Here is a 23,319-nt window from a genome sequence, read left to right as displayed (position 1 = left end):
CTTTAGTATTGATGAAAAGTATGTAAGTGTGTTATGAGAAGTTGTTAAACAATGTGTAAACATTATTATCACTTACCAGCATCTGACAAGCAGTTGATTTTTCTTCCAGTCCTGCAGTTTTAATACCAAAACTTTGCTGATCTCCAAGGTTCACAAATTCCCAACCATCATCATCACTCATATTCTCCATGTCTTGGGCTATTAACAGGGAAAATAACCAAATTCATGTTAAAATTAATAACAAAGAGAAATTTTACAACTGCTGTCTTAATGAAGACACTTACTATCTAAAAGGGCTACTTCAGGCTTAATTGAAGCTGTCTTCATTAAAGGCCCCATGACCACTGGAAGGTATTGCTGAAATTCTTTTCCAAGGATCTTGCACATTCTGGCCCATGCTGAGATCATGTAAGAGATCTGGGGGGGGAAAGTTAAAATTAAATTAAAATCGATTTTAAAACAACAGATTTAAAATAAGATATTTTATTATAAAGGATGCTATTTCACTATTTCATGGAAATAATGTTTTTTTACATTCATGGCTCTTTAAGCAATACTTGCATTTTCTAAGGTCATAAACTTAAAATGTTCAAAAACAGTAACAAAATCACTGTGAACCTCTACACTGGAATACAGTCAGCAAGTGAGGCTACAGTCAGCAAGTGAGGCAAAAGACGACAACTAGGATTGTTTCTATTTTTTCCAACTTTCAATGAGCAATATATTGCTTTCTCAACTGTCATCTAAATCACATAAATAAAACCCACTGAAATATATCAATTCCTAGGTACTAATTTAATTTAGAAAAAACCAAAATTTTTTAAAATGTATAGAAGATATAATGTGACTGTGTAAAGTCAAAATGTAATTAAACTGTTTGAGTGCCTGTTTTATTTAGGAATTGTCAATACTATTAAGATTAGGATGAACATTTATAATTATTACAAATGTCACAACACAATGTAATTAAGTACCTACCATCGAAGCTTGTACTGGATGTGAAATACGAGGAGTTATTGGCCAGTTTGAGTGGGGGAGTCTAAGTTTATTCATAGGCAGAGACAAGAGAGCATGGCATGTTCTAAGATCATTGGGTTTCTGTATTTTTCTTTTGACAGGGGAGGGAACTCATGGCATTCAAAAGACCAGGGGACATCCCAATGGGGATATTTAGTAAGTATTTAGACAAATAAATCTTGAATTTAGAGAAAGATCTGAAGTGACAAGCATATATAGGAAAACCAAACCAATGATTATAAATGACACTGCTTAAGAGGAGTGAGAAGAAAAGAGGGCCTAGGACAGAACCCTCAAGAGCAACAGAACTTTGACAGTCCAAGAAGAGCCTCAGCAAACTAAAAAAGAAGTCAAAATTTAATTCAACTATTTATTAAGTACCTGTTTTCTGAAATTATTGTTGTTATTATTTTTTAGAGAAGGGAAGGAAGGGAGAAAGGGAAAGAAACACGGATGTGAGAGAGTAGCCTTGCTTCCCAACCAGGGGCCGAACCTGCAACCTAGGCATGTGCTCTGACCAGGAATTCAACCTGCAACCTAGCAAGAATCATACTGGTGACCTTTCGCTTTGTGGGACAATGCCCAACCGAGTCACCCAGCCAGGACAACTGCCTGTTTTATGTTAGGCCTTGTGAGTATTATTATGAGAAGTAGAAGTCAAGCCAATGAAGAATGTCTCTGAAACCAGGGGCTGGTATCTCAAGAAGCCTATTACTCAATTTCTTCCCTTGCCTTGCCTTCCCTTCCCTTTTCCCCCTCCCTCCTTCTCTCTTTTTCCCTTCCTCACTTCCCCTCTCTCTCCCCCTCCCTCCCGCTCCCTCTCTTTCTTTTTTTCTTAGTATATTTAGCCTTGCACTAGCTGCAACTCCTAAGTGGATCAAGATGAATGTGTGAGGGCTGCTTTACCTGAGGATCATCATCCTCCATATCACTGAAGTCTGTCTGTGTCTTCAACAACAGCTGCATCACATCCGATGCATCTTGCATGAACTAGAAAGTATTTATGAAAATCAATACTAATATTACTCATGTATAACAAATCAGAGAGGCATTTTATGTTCCTCGTGTAATAACAAAACTTTCCCAAAAGATCTATTACATTTCCCATATGGGTCATAACCCCTCAGATATAAGTATTATGTAGAAAATTTTTCATCATATTCAAAAGACTCAGTGCTCTTTACAGAAAAATATATTCTGTTAAGTCAAAGTAAAATGCAGTATAGAGCTGTTCCTAATGGTATCAAGTTTTGGTCTACGGCTTATGCATTTCCAGCAGTAAAATGATACTACCAATCCAGAAAGAAAATTTTGGATTGCTCTATAAACCTGTATTATTTTCAATTAACTCTGTGGTTCTGGCAATCTCCACGGTATAATCAGGCAGTGTTTTAAAAATAGTTTGAAAGCCATATACAGAACATGAAACAAAAATGTTTTTTTGCTGGTTAGCTTCTTGGGTAACTCACAGAAAACAATTCGTAAGTAAGTTAATACTGATGCTGGTTTTGGAAACCATAGTAAGGGGTTCTACGTTGATAATTCTGAGAACACAAGGGTTTGATGACAAGAATTTATTTTTGGATTAGCTTTGACAAGTCTGAGATTTTGGCTGGGAAAAAAAAAAACCCACAATGGACCAATGGCCTTTCCTAATTATTATCTGGAAAGCTAAATTTCTCTCTTAGGACACTTGATTCTTTTTTAGTGAACAGGAAAGCAACTGGAATGGTTCCAGGCAAATGTTTAAATGGGTGAAACTAAACATGGATCCTGAACTCCTGGACTGTACATGTGGTAAGAAAAGGGAGAGGTCTCAAGAGCGTAACTGAGTTAAGAATCTTAATACTAACAAAAACAAAACAAAACAAAAACAAAGGCAACAATTTTTAAAATAAAATAGGAGTAATGAAAGAGTAAGATAATGGGAAAAAACAAGCATCCAAGAAACCTTCTTGTACCCTAAATGCCTCCGCAGAAAAATTATATACAGTGATTTCAACATACTATAAAATCACTTACTTTTTCCTTTCCAACAGCCAGACCAATGAGGCTGATGCATTCAATAGTTTTTCCTCTGAGAAGTCTAAGTTCCTTTTGAACTGCATTCTCAACAATGTGCTTTAGTGATGGCATAAATAAGTCATAGTAGGGGACAAATTTTTCTTCTGCAGTATCTGCAACTGATGCGATAGATGTCACAACTTGTTCCAAAACTAACTTGGTGCCTTTCTGAATCAACTAGAAGGAAGACACACAAAATACATTACATAAATGAGAAACTGGAAGAAATACTCTGGTTTCCAAATGCTTTTCTGAAACAGTAAGTGGTAACCACCCTTCAGCAGTCAGAGTGGAGATGACAGATTTTGGAGGAAATTTAAGAATCCCTGTTGAACTATTTATGTAGGATGTCTTTGTTCTGTTACCACAGCACTCCTTATTTATTTTTGCTTTATCTCAAAGCATAGCTAGTCCTTGAGCACAAAATTGCCACCAAGTAAATGCCTACCCTTCTTATTTATTTTTTTTCCATTTATTGCTCCTACCCTATATTTTGTCCTGTTCTATGTCATGGAGGAAATTCCCTTTTTGATCCATTCCTTTATCTTCTAATCTGACTCTTCTGAGAAGATACCACTAATGATAATACTGGTGTGCTCTTTTTCACTCATTTCTCCACTCTACATCTTCAATGTAGTCATCCTTTCTCCTGCACCAAAGATCTACAGTATTCTTTGACCTTGCTAGTAACAAGTACTACCTGTGTATTTGCAACTAAGCTCATGCTGTCACATGGTAATACTATTTATAATTCCTAAAGATTAATTTGAACACTTGACCCAGTAACTATTTCAGGTTTTCTCCATTTTCCCCATTAACTACATCCACATTCTTCGCAGAGCTCCTCACCTTGTATTATGAATTCCACCATTCCTTTAAGAGGTTAACTTACTCCCTTCTCTATCTCTATGTTTAAGCCCTCTATGCAAACTTATTTGTAAAATCATGTTTGGTTATCTATTCCTGTTTTAACTAGCCAACCAATCTGCCTTCAACCTGGGTTTACGCTTTAATCCTCAAATACACTCATGTTCCTTTATTACACTCCTATTCTGCTATCATATGGCACTGAACACATCCTTTGTTTCAAACCCATTTCTTTGCCTTCTAAGACATTGTATATATTTTTTAAAGATTTTATTTATTTTTAGAGAGAGGGGAAGGGAGATAGAAAGAGAGGGAGAGAAACAGATGCATGAGATACGTCAACTAGTTGCCTCTCCAACACCCCCAATTGGGGACCTAGCCCACAACCCAAGCATATGCCCTACAATTAAACTGGTGACCTTTCGGTTCCCAGGCCAGCGCTCAATTAACTGAGCCACATGAGCCAGGGCTGAGACACTGTATCTTTATTTTTTAGTTATTGAACTTATTGGGGTGATGCTAGTTAATAAAATTATATGTTTCAGGTGTACAAATCTATAATACATCATCTGTACATTGTATTATGTGTCCACCAACTCTAAGTCAAGTCTTCTTCCATCACCATTTATCCCCCCTTTACCCTCTTTCACCTCCCACCACCCACTCTCCTCTCTGGCAAGCCCCATACTGTTGGCAGTGTCTATGAGTTTTTTTTTTGTTTGTTTTTGTTTATTTTCCTTTTTGTTCTTCTTTAGACCAGTGCTATGCAAAATGTGGTTTAAAAACCGTCTGTTACTAGTTCATGTTCAAGTAGAGGAATTGAGAGTTAGAAACTTTTATAGCAATTTAACAGTAACTTTATATCTGTTAAATAGTAAGAAAAGGCTTTTATGTCCTTTTTATTCATTTCATTTTTATAGTAGCAATTTATTTTCATTGTACTTGATAACTGGGACTCAATCTTTGTTTTCCTTACCTACATCTTTTCTCACACACTGCTGTACTAACACCATTTAATTGTTTGTAGGTTGCCTCTCTTACTTAAGCTATAACTAATTACAAACCATTTTCTATTTGAATGGCCAGGCTGTATTTAAAAAATAACATATTTAAAGCAAAAAGAATGGATTGTGAAAGAATTCTTCTTCACATCTTCTTTATTTCTATCACCTAGATTAGGATAGTGGTCAACATTTTTTACTTCCTTCTCTTTCATATTTTAAAACTCAAACTGGTAGAAAGAAACTGCTAATGCTTCCCGAGTAATGTTTTTTAGTTACCTTTTCCCCAATTTCCAGTATTACCACCCAAGGTCCTTGAACAATGATCAAGATGGTCTTGCCTTAAATTGATTCTTCGTGTGTCGCACAATGCTACTGTGCTGATTTCCTAAAATCACATTATCATGATTTCTCACAACAATTAAGAACATAAATTGGTTCTTCCAAGTTTAGATAAATTAGTTAAAAAAAAATAATTTTGTGTTCAATGCATTCCATATACCGATTTTACCTAACCTTTAGTCCGTTATCTTCCCTATTCCAAAACTGGCTCATTCTCTGGTCAAGCCTAGAATGTCCTTCTAACTTTCTATTCTTTATAACCATGCTGAAAAGTCCCCCTTTCTCCAGGGGTCTTATTCATCAAATTGACCTAAATTAATATCTAACTAGGGAGCTTAAAGACCTTAAAACTTACCTCTTGAAGCTTAAGTACCATGATGGAATGCAGATGTTTCACCAAATTATCCAAATACGGAATAAGTAGTGACTTGGGACAGTCCTCAGTAAAGTTTATGAGAGCAGCAGCAGCATGGGCCTGCACTCGCTGATTACCTTGGTCTTCCATGGTCTGCAGCAGGGCTGCAATCACCTGTGAAATGAAATCACGTAAGCATACACTTTGAAATGTCACCACTCTTCTCAAAGTTTGAGTGTTTGAGGACTTGTTAACTTACCTTCTCATGGAATTTCTTTTGGAAACCAGGTGCAAAATCTGTAGCCATCTGTCCCACAGCATTACAGGCTGCATACCTTACTCTTGGATGCTGGAATATACTCCTTGGTATTAGTAAAGGCTATCCATTTCCCACGTGAAACTGTAGTAATAATTATGAACCAAATATTTATTGGTACTTACAGGATCCTGAAGAAAAAGCAATACAAAATTTACTATCTCATTTAGAATTCCTTCCATCTGCTGGTGGCATCCTTCACCAATGGCAGATAAAGCCATTAATCCTGCATGCCGATATTTCCAGTCAGCTATAGAAAATTAAAAACCAAAGAAAAGCAATGAGACACTACAAACATGTCATTCTAGCAGAAGTATAAAAAGTTCTTATTTTGAAAAGAGTAACGAAATATTTTTTATACATTAATTAAAAAACTGGATAGAAAAAGTACATGACTAGGTCATTTCATTGTATTGTAACAGTGGTTATGTCACACAAGCATTTCTATGCCAAGAGTTAAAAGGTGATATATGAAAGCTAAGACCTTTAATATTAGTATTTATAAACTACTTAAAATAAAGAGACTTTTCTCCTAATATTTTACTACAAGCAATAAATATCTGGATTTTGTTTCACACACTGCTGTTTATTGAATAGAGATTTACTGATTCAATCATATTTCCTTAAAAAGAGAGAAAAAATGTTGCTTTTAAAGAATTTGTTTTAGTAGTATGGTAAATGAAAATAGATGAACTTTATTTGTATTCTAATATTAATAATGTATATGTGATTTTTGGTTAACAGAATATTAGCTAGGCAATGTTTACTTTTATTAGACTTCATATCCTATTCTAATATATAATTTCCACAACTCTCACTTCTAAATATTTATATATTATTGTTCACTTTAGGTGGTTTCAGTTTCCTTGTAGAACAAGGCAAAATATACATAAGTACAAGGCAGGACAAAAGCAGGTTTACAGTTTTCAGTACATGAAACACAGAACGTACATTTGCATTCTTAATTATTGTATTGTTTCCCATATGAACACACATAACAAAAGCACTGTGGGATCCTCAGTAATTTTTAAGATTGTAAAGGGATCCTGAGAAGAGAAAGTTCATGAATTGGTAGTATAAGAGTTAAGCGTGTTGTAGAAAAATCCTAAAATACATCATACTTAAGTTTTCATTTTGGGGAGTCCAAAACCCATGTAGAAAGAACTCTGTTGAAACTAATTGTACTGTAAAGATTTTCTGAAAAATTGCTAATGTTCATCTTAAGCATTAAAACTTTATCACTCATAATGACATTATATGTTTTAGGCCTAGCTGGTGTAGCTTAGTGGATTGAGCGCAGGCCTGTGAACTAAGGGGTCGCTAATTTGATTCCCAGTTAGGGCACATGCCTGAGTTGTGGGTCATGTCCCCAGTACAGGGTGCTTGAGAGGCAACCACACATTGATGTTTCTTTCTCCTCCTTCCTTTCCCCTATCTTAAAATACATAAAATCTTAAAAAATGTTTTAATTATATAAATCTTTAAGTATATTTTATTGACAGTTTATCAATATAGTATATTATGCTATTACAGTTCTCCCATTTTTTTCTCCCCTTTATCACCCTCCCCTTACATGTCCATGGGTTGTACACGTAAGTTCTTTGGCTTCTTCAGTTCCTATGCTATTCTTAACCTCGCCCTGGTAATGCCCTACCAATTATGCTTGTTCCCTGTACCATTTTCCCCAATTCTCCCCATCTTCCCCAACTAATAACCCTCCATTTCTGTGATTCTGTTCCTGTTCTAGTTGTTTTCTTAGTTTTTAATTTTTAGGTTTAGCTGTTGATAGTTGTGAGTTTGCTGTCATTTTACTGTTCACAGTTTTTTAACTTTTTTTTAGATAAGTCCCACCTATAACACTGCAAACATTGCATATAATAAGGGCTTGGTGATGATGAACTCCTTTAACTTGACCTTATTTGGGAAGCACTTTATCTGCTCTTCCATTCCAAATGATAGCTTTGCTGGATAATGTAATACTAGATGTATGTAGGTCCTTGCTTTCCTGACTTGGAATACTCCACCCAGCCCCTTCCTGCATGAAGGATTTTTTGAGAAATCAGTTATGGGAACTCCTTTGTAGGTAGGCAACTCTCTCCCTTTCTCTTGCTGCTTTTAAAATTCTCTCCTCTTTAATCTTGGGTAATGTAATTATGAAGTGCCTTGGTGTGTGCTTCCTTGGGTCTACCTTCTTTGGGACTCTGAGCTTCCTGGACTTCCTAGAAGTCTATTTCCTTTTTCCAGATTGAGGAAGTTTTCCTTCATTATTTTTTCAAGTAAGTTTTCAATTTCTTGCTCTTCTCCTTCTGGCACCCCTGTGATTAGGATGTTGAACATTTAAAGCTGTCCGGGGACTTCCTAAACCTCTCCTCATTTTTTTTTTGAATTCTTGTTTCATCATTCTGTTCTGGTTAGTTATTTCTTCCCTTTTTCCTAATCTTTGATTTGACTCCCAGTTTCCTTCCCTTATCTGTTGGTTCTTTGCGTATTTTCCTTTATCTCACTTTGGATAGCCTTCATTTCTCCCTTTATTATGTGACCATACTCAATCATTTCTAAAGCACCCCAATTATCAGTGTCTGTATCTGATAGGTTGTCTATCTTGCTGTTGTTTAGTTCTTTTCAGGAGTTTTGATCTGTTCTTTCATCTGGTCATATTTCTTTGTCTTGGTGCACCTGTTATATTGTTAGGGGCAGATTCTTAGGTATTCACCAGGGTAGGGCAACCCACTTCACTACATTGTGGTGCTATATGAGGGGGAGGGGTCAAAGATGGAACAATGCTGCTTCCTAGCTTGCCCGACTCTTGCCCCACTTTCCCTCACTTTCTTTACTTTCCACAAGTGGATTGTGCCCTTTCACATGCTGATCCCCAGATGGGTGGGCTTGTGTATATTCCAGGACCCTGTGGGCCTCTCCAACAGACTCTCCTGTGAGACTAGGAGTTTCTCCTACTGCTACCACCCCCCACAGATTTTTACAGCTGCAGGTTTTGAGGCTTTATTTCCCCATGCTGGAACCCTGGGTTGTGAGGATTGTCTCACTACCCAGTTGTTCCTCCCAACTTACCTGCACATGAATGTCAGATATTTTGGTCCACCAGCCACTGCCTTGCCATGCCTCCTCTCCGACCCAGCTTCCCATCTCCACCCTTCCTATTACTCTGGATGAATGTTTCTTCTTTAATTCCTTGGCTGTCCAACTTCCATGTAGTTTGATTTTCTGGCAGTTTTGGTTGTTTTTTGTTTTTAAATTGGTTATCCTTCTTTTGGTTGTGCAAGGAAGTGTTGTGTATCTACCTACATCTCCATCTTGGCTGGAACTCCCTCTAAATCAGGGGCGTCAAACTCATTTTCACCAGGAGCCACATCAGCCTTGCGGGTGCCTTCAAAGGGCCGAATGTAATTTTAGGACTGTATAAATGTAACTACTCCTTAACAGTTAAGCGAGAGCTTGGCACTGCCACCAGGTAGAAACAAGGTGCTGGGCTGGATAAAACAAGGTGGAGGGCCGTGTTTGCCACCTGTGCTCTAAATTATATAGATTTGTTTCAATTACTCAATATACCATTAAGCCAAAATTGAGACAACTGAGGAATAATTGTAGGAATCCAGTATGTCAATCAGTATCTGATACTGATCATTGCATACTAAACTTACTAATTAAACTTAAGAAAAGCAATAAATATTTACTGATACAAAAGGATGTCTATTCTTGATTCAGAGATATGCCTCATATATTCTCAATGTGCAAGGTTTCTAGACAAATGCTGCATAAAATGTGATGATGGCATGCTATAGGGATTTGGAAATGGTTTTCCTTCTCTGAACTTAAAGATTTAAAAAATTTGCAGTTCATTATTTAAAACAAAACAAAAAAAAAGTGGGGCTTACGTTAGCCAAGAAATATGTACCGTTTACCATTGTTAAAGTGCTTTTCACCAATATTAAATACAGCTTTGGATTCTAATCCCAATCATGGGTGTAGTGTATGACTGACTGATTGTCTGACTGATTATTTAGCCTCACCTGCGCGTACACTTAAGAGTGAGGTGAAGGAAGGGAGAAAGACAGAAAGCGAAACACCAATAATAGAAATTTCTATCAGTTGCCTCTTGCACATGCTCCAACTGGGGACCAAATCACTAACCGTTTGCTCTGTAGGTTGACGCCCAACCAGCTTAGCCACACTGGTCAGTGCTTGAGTACTTTTAATACAAAAAAAATATTTTTGGTGTAAAAGTGAACAGTTGGAAAGACAACTAATAAGAATTTTATCAGTATAATTTAAAATCAGGTTAAAGAAGATATAAGAAAGATAAAGATTAATTTTTAGACACAGGCTAAGCATTCATTAGAGTTTATGATTTAGAAGCCACTTTCCAGTATTCTATCATTTGAAAGAGTTATAGCTTACGATTTTGAAGCATTTGCATAATGTGTTCCTTGATCATCGGCAAAACGAGCTTTCCACCAAGTCCACAAGCCATTCGGTCCAAAGCACTCTCACCAGCAACTGCATTGCTACACACCAACAGAATGTAATGTTTTCAACATAATCAAAATACACAAGAATAGTACATATTATTAAACTAGGACTGAAAAAGAGTAACTCAAGGAGTCTTGAATGTATGCAGTAAGTTGTGGGTTAAAAACTCTAATGTTAAAAGGGGGAGGAAGGCAAATAAAATTATCATGATTCATTGTAGTTTAAAAAACCCTATGTCTGCATCTTATTTGTCAAGGCTTTCTCCCTTCTCCTTTTACATGCACAAACCCCTCAATGGCTAAAACTTAGCTTCTGATACTTTGAAGACTCAGGAGTGTGAGCAGAGCATTTAGAAGAGTCTTGTTTCTCATTTCCTGGACATATATCCTTTAAACTTATCAGTGAACAGAACACAGAAAACTGAAAGGGGTGCTGAGACTGTATACGATTTTCTTCCTCACTGTAAGCTTATTTATGTTTAAAGAGGAATAAACTGCATTGTCAAAAATTAGGTATAAGTGAAACCCCATTCCAATGTTTTCACTGAAAACTGAAGAAAACCTGGCATAAAAGTCTTTGTACTTTCTTAGAATTCCAAGATTAAGTAGAGAGTTTGTCATGTGCATAATTTTTAGCTGTTTTGTGAGGACAAGACTATAAAGGATGGACAAAAGTAGGTTTATAGTTGTTCATATGGAAACTAATACAATAAACTAATTTTGCTTACTCACAACTATAAACCTACTTTTGCCCACATCTGTATATAAAGATAAAGCTACACATGATCTTTAGAAGAGGTTCTTAGACTTAAACTGATCTTGAAAGTATACTCATGGCCATTTATTCACAGATAAGAAAATCATATTCATTTGGTCCAGAAAAAAATAGCTTCATAAACTGTATAAAGTCAAATGCCTTTTACATGGCAAATTATGGGCCCAGGTAGCAGCACATTATAGTAACTGAAGTGGAAAAAGGAAACTCGATCTGATCCTGGTTTCTACTGAGCCCTATTGGGGTATATCCAGTGAAGGACTACCTTCATACAATCCATCACAGTATTTATAAGCCAGAAGTCAGTCATTTTTAATGATGGCAGTTAGCCTCAGAAACTACCATATATTCTGTAAGTGAAATGTCTTCATTTCTAGTATTGTTACAGTTAACTTATACTGACTACCAGCCTTTCAGGAGAATAATTTGTTCTTTTTAAGAAGGAGATAATATGATGCCCTAGGAAGAGTAAGAGAGATGGTATTAAAGCCCATCCTACCAACTGGTTATGTAAGCCTTGAACAAATCATTCAACCTTCTCTCTCCATTCTGCATCTAATAATATGATAATATACCTTTATGACTATTGAAAGAATCTATTAAAACAGCAGAGCTCTGAAATGTTGTTTCATGTACATGTAAGGGGTCATCATTGCTACTGGACAGTGAATATAGATTTTGGTTGACTTCTCCACAGGAATCAGTATTCATGGGGGACTCGTAAGTCACAACAAGTAAAATAGTAATTACAGTGGTACCGTCATCTACTGTTCAAATCTCACCACTACTATCTCCTCTCTAGTCTCAAGTTAAATTGTATTATATTAGGAAAATAAGAAGTTTCACTGGGAACTGTGCTGAAACAATCATTCTAAATGAAGCATATGCATATAAAGCCATTTATCACAATAAAGCTTTTTTTAAAAAAGATTTTATTTATTTATTTATTCTTAGTGAGGGAAGGGAGGGAGAAAGAGAGAGAGAGAGAGAGAAACATCAATGTGCGGTTGCTGGGGGCTGTGGCCTGCAACCCAGGGATGTGCCCTGACTGGGAATCGAACCTGCGATGCTTTGGTTCGCAGCCTGCGCTCAATCCACTGAGCTACTCCAGCCAGGGCTTACAATAAACCTTCTTTATACATATTTTAAGATACTCAAAATAAAAAATCTCGAAGAAAATTTAGAGTAAAATAGTGATGCAGAAATGCATACAACAGAACGCCTAAGTATCCCATATGCTAAACTTAGAAGTTTAACTTCAGATTATAGAATACAGCAGGAAAAAGATCTCTCACTGCCACCTGATATTGCTTTTCCCTGTCAAGGAACCTCCATAATGTATTTGGTATATATGATTACCTGTCAAAATCATCATCTTCTAGTTCATCTGCATTTGCCCAGTCCTCATCCTCTTCCAAATCAACCATCATTGCTAACATCTGAGGAACTAAAGGAAAAAATAATTTCAGACTTGAATACCATTGCTTTTTTACTGTCATTATAATCATTTACAAACAAGAATTTTAAGAAGTAAAAAACAAAGAATTTACTTTGCCTCTAAAAGAGTGAAACAAAAAACTATTTGCCTGTGTCCCCAACACCTCTTTTGTTAAGTTTTAACCTTTTAAGGAGGGTCACATTTGCTTTAGATCTTATTCTTTTTAAGAAGTAACATTAAGGGAAAAAAAATCAAACTTTCCATGTTCTACTGCATTCTCTTCCCCATTCAGCATAAGTGAGCTTCATGATAAAATATAGTTCTACTCCCAAACTGTTTTTATACTTGAACTACAGATCTCAATATGTATATACAAAGATAGTACTATTTCAAATTTTTAATTTTTATATAACACATAGTTATCACACTATATGTATCCTCTGGCAGTTTTCTTTTTTCTCAACACATGGATTTCATTTTAATTACTTCACAGCAATGCATTATATGAACACTTTCCCACTGATGGACATTTTGGGTTTTTTTTCAATTACAAAATTTGCTTTGATGAAATTTTTATACTTAGTTCCTTGAAAAGTGTTAGTTCAGGACATGAAATTGCTACAGGTATCTTCAACAGTATTAAAAATCACTGAACTGCATTCCATACTGGTTGCATAAGCCTATATTTCTAAGTTTATAAGGCCTGTCTTAATTCACAACAATGTGTGAAGTGCCCAAGAGCTGTGAAAAAGTCTTCTAACCACACCCTTTATCAACATTTGATATTGTCAAAGTTTCTAACAAGTTATATTCCACAATTACACTTGTTTTTATTGAGAAGGAGCAGTGTTTAGCTATTTCAGATTCTTCTTTTATAAATTTCCTGTTACTAACCTTTGTCTAATGTCCAGATACCAAATCTTTGTTGATTGTGTGCATTACAATTAGTTTCTTCCAGTCTGTAACTTATCTTTTAATTTCACTTATGGTGTACTTGGTCAAAAAACTGTTTTTCTTTTAGCAAATTTAGCAATGTTTTTGCATCTGTGGTTTCTGATCCAGTCTTTAAAAACAATAGTTCCCTACTATCAAACTCTCCTTTTAAAATGTTATTTATTTAAAATGTATTTAGTTTTTATCAACCCCAATTGATTGTTATAGAATATTTAAGATGGATATACTTTTTTAGGTAGAAATAACCAGTTGCCACAATGACCTTTCATGAATTATCTTTTTAAATTAGCTTTTGCTTCTATGTGAGTGGATCTGCTCCCACTCCTAAATCTTCACAGTTGACAGGGCAAGATCTCTATTTTGTTTGTAAAAATTCTCTTGGCTACTCCAAGTCCCATTTTCTTTGACTTGGAATTTCAGGATAAATCTTATGACCAAATCTATTGGGGTTATGACTGAAATTCTATTGAATTTATAGATTAATTTGAGGAAAATTGATATTTAGTTCTTTCAATGTTTTAGTCTTTCAATATCCTATTCAAATATCTCCATAAAGTTCTTAAACATCTTCTAAGTGATTGCCAGGTATCACATGTCATGCCTGTTATCATATGAAAATTTGGAGAGCTGAAGCAAATCCATCAAGTTGAGTACATGCACTTTCCCAAACTCTTCTGGTTTTGAAAGGACATTCATTGTATCAACAAACTATGAACTTATACAATTCTCAGCAAATTTATTTAACAATTTTTCCATATTAATATAAACTATTTAAAGATCTTTGACTTACTAGTCTGCGCAACAATATTGGTATGTTTTCTTAACATAGCAGCTGCAGTCTCAGAGAGGGTCACAATTACTTCAAGAGCAAGTTGGCGTTGCATGTTATTGAGGCTCGTGTCTCCACACAACTACAAAGACACATTTGCATACATTTAGTAGTTTGTTCATTGAAAATAATAAACAGAACAGTTACTGAACTATTTACTTTACCTTTAGACTTAGCTGTAAAGTAGCTTCCAAGTGAGGACGTAAATACTTTGGAACAGTATCTGCAATCTCAACAAGGGATTTAAGGACTGAATCATCATTCTGGTAGCATGAATCATTTACAGCCTAGAAAAGATGAAAGAGAATTTTAAAAAGTCTGTGCTCAAGAGTCACTTTATGATGACTCATTAGCTAAAACATTAAGAGGCAGACAATAGAGAAATACTGCTAGAATATTTTTCACTAAATAATAACATAGCAACCTACATCATGCAAATGTTTGTTCCACCTACAGCCCTGTGTATACCTTCTCCTTTTAACTAACATTAACTAGAAACATACAAAATAAGCATTTAAATATAAGTCAATATTAAAATCAGTGAAACTACAATAACTACCACAATAAAACTTAAGGCTATCAAAAGGAATCCCTTTTCTCTATCCTTCCTACATCCATGCCCTAGTCTTTTTTATACATACAGTAAATACATTTGATACATTTAAAGTGTCCCATATTCCCAATTTATTTCTCTGACGTCAAGCTTGGTCACCATAGTACTTAAGTGCACATTTTGTATTTACCACTGCCTATTTCAGAGTGACAACCCCCAGAAGTTTTGTCTAACATTTTAACTTACTCTAAATTCAGAGAAACAAAATCTGAAATCAGGCTTAGTGAGTAATTCAAGATTTTTTGATAATAAAAACTGCTCAAATAGAATGGAACAGTTAATGTTTTGTCATTGACCTAAACTATCTTTTTAGTTTGATGTCATAGGGAGAAAAGTTTCTACTAAATCCTTTGACCCATGTAGGATGTTTCAGTTTTGGCTCCTATAAATCCTCTTTAACCCAGTTCTTAACAGGGTTGCTATTTCTCCTAGGAGGTATTTTCTTGATTGTCATGACTGAAGATGAGCAAAAGCCTAACTAGATAGTCTGCATCTGTGACACAAATGCTTCTGAGGAACTCACAAGGCTTTCTTATCATGCATTTTTCATGATCCTAAATGTCTGACACTTACAAAAATTTAAAAACTCATAACTATCTGAACCTAGAACCTAACTCACAGATTTTTTTTGCATCATTTAAAAAATGCACCATAATGCACCCCTCCTAAATGTAAATACTGTACAAATCAAGAATGAATACCTTTGTTTTATTCAAAACTTTACTGCTTCTGGAAATCAAATTACTAGTAAGTAGTAACAGCAACTGTGGTGTTTGACATGTCAACAAGACCTCTGTATCTGTTCGTTCACATTTTTAGCTATTACACCTGTATAGATCACTTAAAAAAAGCACCTCATCTGCTCTGTCTCTTGTGGTAGACACGCCCTAGAATTTGTATGTGGAAAGCATGCCATTTTTATTATATGTTACTTTCTCTTTTTCTTTGGATATCTTAAAACATGGACTGATATTTTAAAAACATGCATATATGTGAGTTATGTTATCTATGCATTTCATTTTAGGACAGAATATGAGCAGTTACAAAGTATTTGTTATAAAGTGGGTTTGGGGTTTGACAAGGCTAAGAATAACTGCTCCAACTCATCCAATCTTATTTTATCTTCTCACTGAGGCAGAAGGTGTCCTTAAAATAATAACTTATCCTCAACATCCAATAATGGGAATTAACCATAAACTATTTACTTTATAATACAAACTGTTAAACCCTCTCATTAACAGTTAAAACTGTAGTCTGATCTGGGTGTGAATCATGCATGATTTTACCACTAACCAACACTGTGACCTCGGTTTCACCTTAGGTAAAATGATTCATAGGCTAAATTCATAGGTTATTTGGTTGATTCAATGGAAATAACCTATGTAATTATATATTCAATAAGCATAAGTTGCTTATATCATTTGCATTATAGAAAAATTCTGGAACTCTAACCTAAATATTTGAAACGACTAAGAATCTATCAAATCTAGTAGAAAGATGTAAGTTCAATGGGGACAAAGATTTGCATGTTTTGTTCACTGCTGTATCCCCAGTGCCTAGTACCAGAACACAGTAGACAATCAATATTTACTGAATAAATGAATACACTAGAGAACTCTGATGTGAATTTATTAAGCTACAGAAACCAATGAAGATATAATTATCACCTATTTTAAACAGTTTTCTTACCTGTAAGAACCCAGGTAACAAGTCTGCAAAATGTTTGAACAGAGCAACATTATGCTCATTTGCAAGTATAAATGCAGCTGTAGCTCTAGCAGATAATGTTCGGATCTAAAATAAAGAGAGTAAAAAATGACAAACATGAGACATTTTAGATGGATGCCAAGTTCAAGTTTTCTTACACAAATGAAACTTTTCTTTATCAGTAAAACTAGTAATTTTCCTTCAGCAGTAAAAACTAGTATTTATATTTTAATGTATTAAAGACAATCTCCAAATACATAAATTTCTTTCATGAATTAGATATTATCTCAAATTAGGTGTTAATATTAATGAAATTAAAATGATTCACCGATGGATGTTCCTGATCTTGCATACACTGAACTAACATCCGTTTGATGACATCTAAGTAGTGTTGCTGTTGGTTCCCAAAAATTCCAGGAAAGTTCCTAAAAAATGATCCACAGTGGTTTTTAAAAAGTACATGTTAGTATAGTATCAGCTAGAGTATCTAATTAAACATCTGCATGACTCGAAGAATATGTATTAGTACTTAAGGTTGAACACTCATCCCCCCTTCAAGCAGTACTCTTTTGGTGTAGGATGAATGGAAACAAACAAAATAAAGAGGATTAGTCTAAGAACTTGGAAAGACTCAGTCATACAAGACTCAGTCACCCACCCTAGTCCAATATTTTATTCTTATCACGGTCTCAGTAAGAAGCTAACGTAGAGGGCAGGATAGGACAAGAGCAAACAGTCTCAGGTGGTACTGCAACAACCATGCTTTCTGACAATCTGCTCCCAGTCTTGGTGATCCAGGGAAGTCTAAGTTCTTCTCTACTTTAAATTAGGTATACAATTAACCTAAATACTTTTACTTAATCCTCTACTCTAGATTACTGATATAAATAAGATAAATTTGACAAAGAAAGTAGACAATATATACCCTATCCTCGCCTGATGCTCAAAGTATATCTTATTGAAAAAAATGCATATGATCTTAAAAAATTATAAATCTACTTGTATTTTAAATGCAGTATACTGTATTACATAGCAAGGGTAAAATTTTTCTTAATGTAGTTTTTGCATTCTAAACCTTGATCATCTCCTTATAAATACAGTTTATTAAAATGTTACATTTTATAAAGCTGGACTGTAGAAGACCCAGAAAACAATGGGGATTCATGAGCATTTTCTTTCTCTTCTTCAAGATGTCATTATTAAAGCAGCTTTCTCAAGAGTTACATTTAGTACTGTGTCAGTCTCCGAATGAAACAGAAGAAACCATGCTAGAAACTTTTTCACAATCATAAAGAACAAAGGAAAGAAATCAAGCTCCAGAGAACCTTATATACAAATAAGGATCATAATACGAAATAAAAAGATTTATTTTTTTCAGTTTTACTTCCAAATCAAATACAAACTTTATCGAAGGTATTATATTAAGTCTAAAAAGTTGTCAGGAACTTTGCAGAGACTTCTGGCAAAGATGGAGGCACAGGCAGATAAACTGTGATTCCTTGCAAAACCAAAAGGACAACAAATTTAAAAACAAAAAACAACCAGAACTGACAGAAAATCGAACTATATGGAAGTCTGACAACCAAGGAGTTAAAGAAACATTCATCCAGCTCAGTAGGAGGGGTCAAGATGGGCAGCCTGGTGGAGAGGGACTCACAGCAAGGTGGCAGCTGGAGGACTGGGACTGGCAAGGTGGTGGCTGGTGAAACGGGCAGTCTCATATTTGCGTGCAGATAAACTCAGAGGAACAACTGGGGAGTGAGATAGACTATGCAACCTATGGTTCCAGGGTAGGGAAATAAAGCCTCAAAACCTGAACAAAAAAACCTGTGAGGGTTGAGGTGGCAGGAAAAACTCCCAGCCTTACAGGACAGTTTGCTAGAGATACCCACAGGATCTTAGAATGTACACAAAACCACCCACCTGGGGAATAAGCACAAGAAGGGCCCAATTTGCTTGTGGGTAGCTGAGGAAGTGATTGAAAACCAGCAGAGAGCAGAACATGTGGCATTGTTCCCTCTCAGACCCCTCCCCCACATACAGCACCAAACCCAGTGATGTGGGTTGCCCAGCCCTGGCAAATATCTAAGGCTCTACCCCTCTGAATGTAACAAGCCCACCAAGACAAAAAAAATATGGCCCAAATGAAAGAACAGATCAAAGCTCCAGAAAAAAAATACAACAAAGCAATGAAGAGATAGCCAACCTATCAGGTGCACAGTTCAAAACACTGATAATCAGGATGCTCACAGAACTGGTTGAGTATGGTCACAAAATGGAGGAAAAAGTGAAGGCTATAAAAACTGAAATAAAGAAAAATGTACAGGGAACCAATAGTGATGGGAAGGAAACAGGGACTCAAATCAACAGTTTGGACCAAAGAAAGAAATAACCAGAACACAATGAAGAAACAAGAATTCAAAACAATGAGGAGAGGCTTAGGAGTCTCCAAGACAACTTTAAATGTTCCAATATCTGAATCATAGGGGTGCTAGAAGGAGAAGAGGAAGAGTAAGAAATTGAAAACTTATTTGAAAAAATAACAAAGGAAAAAAAAAACAATTTCCCCAATCTGGAAAAGAAAATAGACTTCTAGGAAGTCCAGGAAGTTCAGAGTCCCAAAGAAGCTGGACCCAACGAAGCACACACCAACGCACGTCATAATTACATTATCCAAGATTAAAGAGGAGAGAATTATAAAAGCAGTAAGAGAAAAGGAGAGAGTTACCTACAAAGGAGTTTCCATAAGACTATCAGCTGATTTCTCAAAAGAAACCTAACAAGCAAGAAGAAGCTGGAAAGAAGTATTCAAAGTCATGAAAGGTAAGGACATACATCCAAGATTAATCTATGCAGCAAAGCTGTCATTTAGAATGGAAGGGCAGATAAAGTGCTTCCCAGATAAGGTCAAGTTCAAAGAGTTCATCATCCCCAAGCTCTTATTATATTATGTTAAAGGCACTTATTTGAGAAAACAAAGATAAAAAATATGAACAGTAAAATAACAAACTCACAACTGTCAACAACCAAACCTAAAAACAAACAAACAAACAAACAAACAAACAAACAAACACAAAAATGAACTGAGCAAACAACTAGAACAGGTACAGAATCACAAAAATTGAGATCACTTGGAGGGTTATGAGTAGGGAAGGGGAGGGGGAAATAGGGGAAAAGGTATAGGGAATAAGCAGCATAAATAGCAGGTAGAAAACAGACAGGGAGGTTAAGAGTAGTACAGATAACCTGGCTGATATAGCTGAGTGGATTGAGCGTGGGGCTGTGAACCAAAGCATTGCGGGTTCAATTCCCAGTCAGGGCATGTGACTGGGTTGCAGGCCCCAAGAGGCAACCGGACATTGATGTTTCTCTCCTCCTCTTTCTCCCTCCCTTCCCTTCTCTCTAAAAATAAATAAGATCTTTAAAAAATAAATAAATAAACTCATTAAAATAAAAAGAATAGTATAGGAAATGTAGACGCCAAGCCAAAGAACTTACATGTATGACCCATGGACAGTAAGTAAGGGCGGGTCAGCAATGCTGTTGGGGGGGGTGTGCAGTGCAGAGGGGAATAAAGGAGGGAAAATGGGACAACTGTAATAGCATAATCAATAAACTATATTAGAAAATAAAGAATAGGTAAGTTAGACTAGAAAAATCAAAATATTCTTTGCATATTCATAACACTGAAGTTTAAAAAACAAAATGAGATCAGTGTACATACCAGAAAATGTGAAGGGCGGCTTCTCGCAGTCCCACATTTTGAGAGCTGACTGAATCAAAAAGGAACTTCAAACCTTCAGGCCATTGGTTGTTGCCATCCTCATCTAAAAATAAAGAAGTCCAGGCATAAAGTATGTAAGTCAAAACTAAAGGGTAAATCCTTACATTTTAAGTCTTATTTGAAATATGCAGTAGTAGAAAATGTCATTTGCTTGACATTTTAAAAAAAATTCCAACACAATTAGGTCCTTTAACCTAAAAATGACATAATAATCTTGTAAAAAACAACTGTTTATATTTGAGTTACTTAAGCACAGATATTAACAGTGGTCATTTAGAAGGAGGGGGATTGAGAAAAGATATCACTATGACTGTCTGGTTGAATCTTTAATATATACTATTGTTATTAAAGAGTTTAAAAAGCAGTTAAAGTTAATATATGGTAACAAAGTCTTGAAACCAGGACTCAGAGTGGGGTGCTGATGCTTTCCAGTTTTAAGTCCTTTTCAACAAGATTTTAAAATAATAAAATTTTTGTGATACTTTATAATAAAAATGAGAAATCTCAATAAACTACTATATTAGTTAAGAGGCTCATTAGTTATACTCTTACAAAGAACCTGAATTGTACTGGGTTGGCCAAAAAGTTCATTTAAGTTTTTTTCCATTAGATGGCTCTAGTAGTGCCTACTTGTCTTAACTTCATTCAAACAATTTTGTTACATTGTATTGGGATAGCTGTCATATCAGCATGCAGTTAAAAAAAAAATCAGATCTGGTCAATTTTGTGCAGTCATTTTAATACTGAAGAAGACAGACAACATTTTTGGTATATTATGCTTTAGTATTTCAAGAAAGGTAAAAATGTAACTGAAGTGCAAAAAAAAGATTTGTGCAATGTATGGAGGAGGTGCTGTGATTGACTGAAAGTATCAAAGTGTCTTGCCAAGTTTTTTGGTACTACTGATATTTTGGCCAAATGATTCTTTGCTGTGGTACTGTCACGCATTGGAAGATGTTTAGCAGCACCCTTGGCCTCTTCCACTAGAAGATAACAGGAGATAACCAGCACACTCAAAATATCCAATCAATAAAATTACTGGTGAAAATGAAAAAAAAAAAAAAAAAAAGTGTCTTTATTTTTTGGGGAAACTGCCCCCCCCCCTCCAAAAAAAATTAAGCAGACTTTTTGGCCATCTCAATAGAAGTTACACTCAAGTTATACACTTTTTCTTGTTAAACATTTCCCTCCATATTTACCGATATTTTCTGAAATGAACACTACTTGGCTGACGTTAAAAATAATACCCTTAATCTGTCCCTTCAACTAAAAAATGATTTGAGGAGGTTTAAAATAACTGCTTTAAAAAAAATCCATGAAGAGATCACTCTTGAAACATTTTGAAAATGTTTCCATTATTAAATGATTTTGAGTTATAAATGTTACCTACAAAAATTCTTATTTGTATACTTAAAATTTTTTAATAGAATCTTCTATAAGCTTTTTAAATAATTCAACATTAAGAGTTTCAGTGAGTTCTGAACTCAGTAGGTAGCTGAAATTAAAGAATTAGTGTTATGATATACTAAGCACAACCAACAAAGTTCTCCTATTTAGCCCTTATTTCAGTGAGATATCCTTTTCAACGTTTAAAAATTCCACCTAAATGAATTCAGTTTAAAATCATATTTATGAATCTGTCAAAAAAGTATGTTTAATTACATTATTATTTAAAGTGACCAAAAGGTTTTGACAGTTCATAAAATGCAGTACTAGATGTTTTCCTTTAAAAATATATTTGGGTGTTTTATAATGTAAATATTATAGTAGTATAAAAGCATATGTACATAATTTATAAATATACAAATATAACAGCAAAAGCACCTGGATTCCACTGATTTCTACTTCTATTGGCAAATCTGTAAAGAAGGCTCTAAATTAGACTATGCTTTCAAAACTTTACAGATTAAGAGGGAATAAAACAGACAACTTTCAAACAAACTACAAAAACTTCTCCACATGAATGTATTAGAACCAATAGTATGATGACTGCATTTCATAAACATCTGTGATTTTTGGCTCCAAATGCAGAATTCATAATCACTCTCATTTTCAACAGAATAAATGGTATTTAGGGAGCTGGGGATTTTCTTCTAAAGATTCCACTTAAAAATATATATATTTACAAGGTCTGTCCAGAAGGTATCCAGTTATGTAATATGAAAAAATAGAGTTATTGAAGATGATACAGGAAACATTGTACAAAGGACAATGACACCCCAGTCCCCTTAAAAGTAGGTACCTTGGGACAACCTCACATTATTCTTCCAATCACCATCAGCTGCTCCATCGTATTTTCCTGAATCTATCTCATTGACAGTCTGAAATCTCTTCACTTTCAAAGGTGATTTTAATTTTAGGAAAAACCCAGAAGTCACAAGGCACCAAATCTGGGCTGTAGCAGGGCTGAGTCACCTGGGTGATTTGCTGTTTCACTAAAAACTCTGCATGAGATGTGACCCTTAAACAATGTGGAGGTTTAGAGATACCAATCCCCAACAAAATGAAACTCTGCACATAACTGTTGACTCCCGTAAAACTAATTTGTCTCTGATTATTTGCTGGGTATTGATTTCAGGACCTGTGTCAGATAACAAAACCCACAGATGTTCAAGTCTCATATCAAATGGTATAGAACAATGCATACAGTCAACTTTCTGCATCCAGACTCTCCACAATAAATTGAAAAAGGTACAGGTATTTATTGTAAAAAGTCCCCATATAAGTGGACCCACACAATTCGAACCTGTGTTATTCAAGGGTCAACTGT

General features: G+C 35.3%; 1 protein-coding gene across 1 annotated transcript in view; it reads right to left on the bottom strand.

Moving 5' to 3' along the window:
- The window catches only part of IPO5 (importin 5), a 46,685-nt gene that overhangs the window by 10,684 nt on the left and 12,682 nt on the right, over positions 1–23,319 (bottom strand). Inside the window, exons 4-17 of the mRNA XM_045821391.1 lie at positions 20,490–20,592; positions 17,094–17,190; positions 16,748–16,852; positions 14,610–14,732; positions 14,407–14,527; positions 12,584–12,671; positions 10,379–10,485; positions 6,088–6,212; positions 5,906–5,995; positions 5,647–5,820; positions 3,040–3,258; positions 1,924–2,007; positions 285–417; positions 77–198 (exon numbers count right to left, since the gene is read on the bottom strand). Of these exons, the coding sequence (XP_045677347.1) occupies positions 77–198; positions 285–417; positions 1,924–2,007; positions 3,040–3,258; positions 5,647–5,820; positions 5,906–5,995; positions 6,088–6,212; positions 10,379–10,485; positions 12,584–12,671; positions 14,407–14,527; positions 14,610–14,732; positions 16,748–16,852; positions 17,094–17,190; positions 20,490–20,592 (1,691 nt within the window). The remainder of the gene's footprint in view (positions 1–76; positions 199–284; positions 418–1,923; positions 2,008–3,039; positions 3,259–5,646; positions 5,821–5,905; positions 5,996–6,087; positions 6,213–10,378; positions 10,486–12,583; positions 12,672–14,406; positions 14,528–14,609; positions 14,733–16,747; positions 16,853–17,093; positions 17,191–20,489; positions 20,593–23,319) is intronic.

The sequence above is a fragment of the Phyllostomus hastatus genome, unplaced genomic scaffold, assembly GCF_019186645.2.
Source record: "Phyllostomus hastatus isolate PE091 unplaced genomic scaffold, TTU_PhHast_1.1 phas_scaffold_46, whole genome shotgun sequence".
Lineage (NCBI taxonomy): Eukaryota > Metazoa > Chordata > Mammalia > Chiroptera > Phyllostomidae > Phyllostomus > Phyllostomus hastatus.
This window is presented reverse-complemented; position numbering and strand designations above follow the sequence as displayed.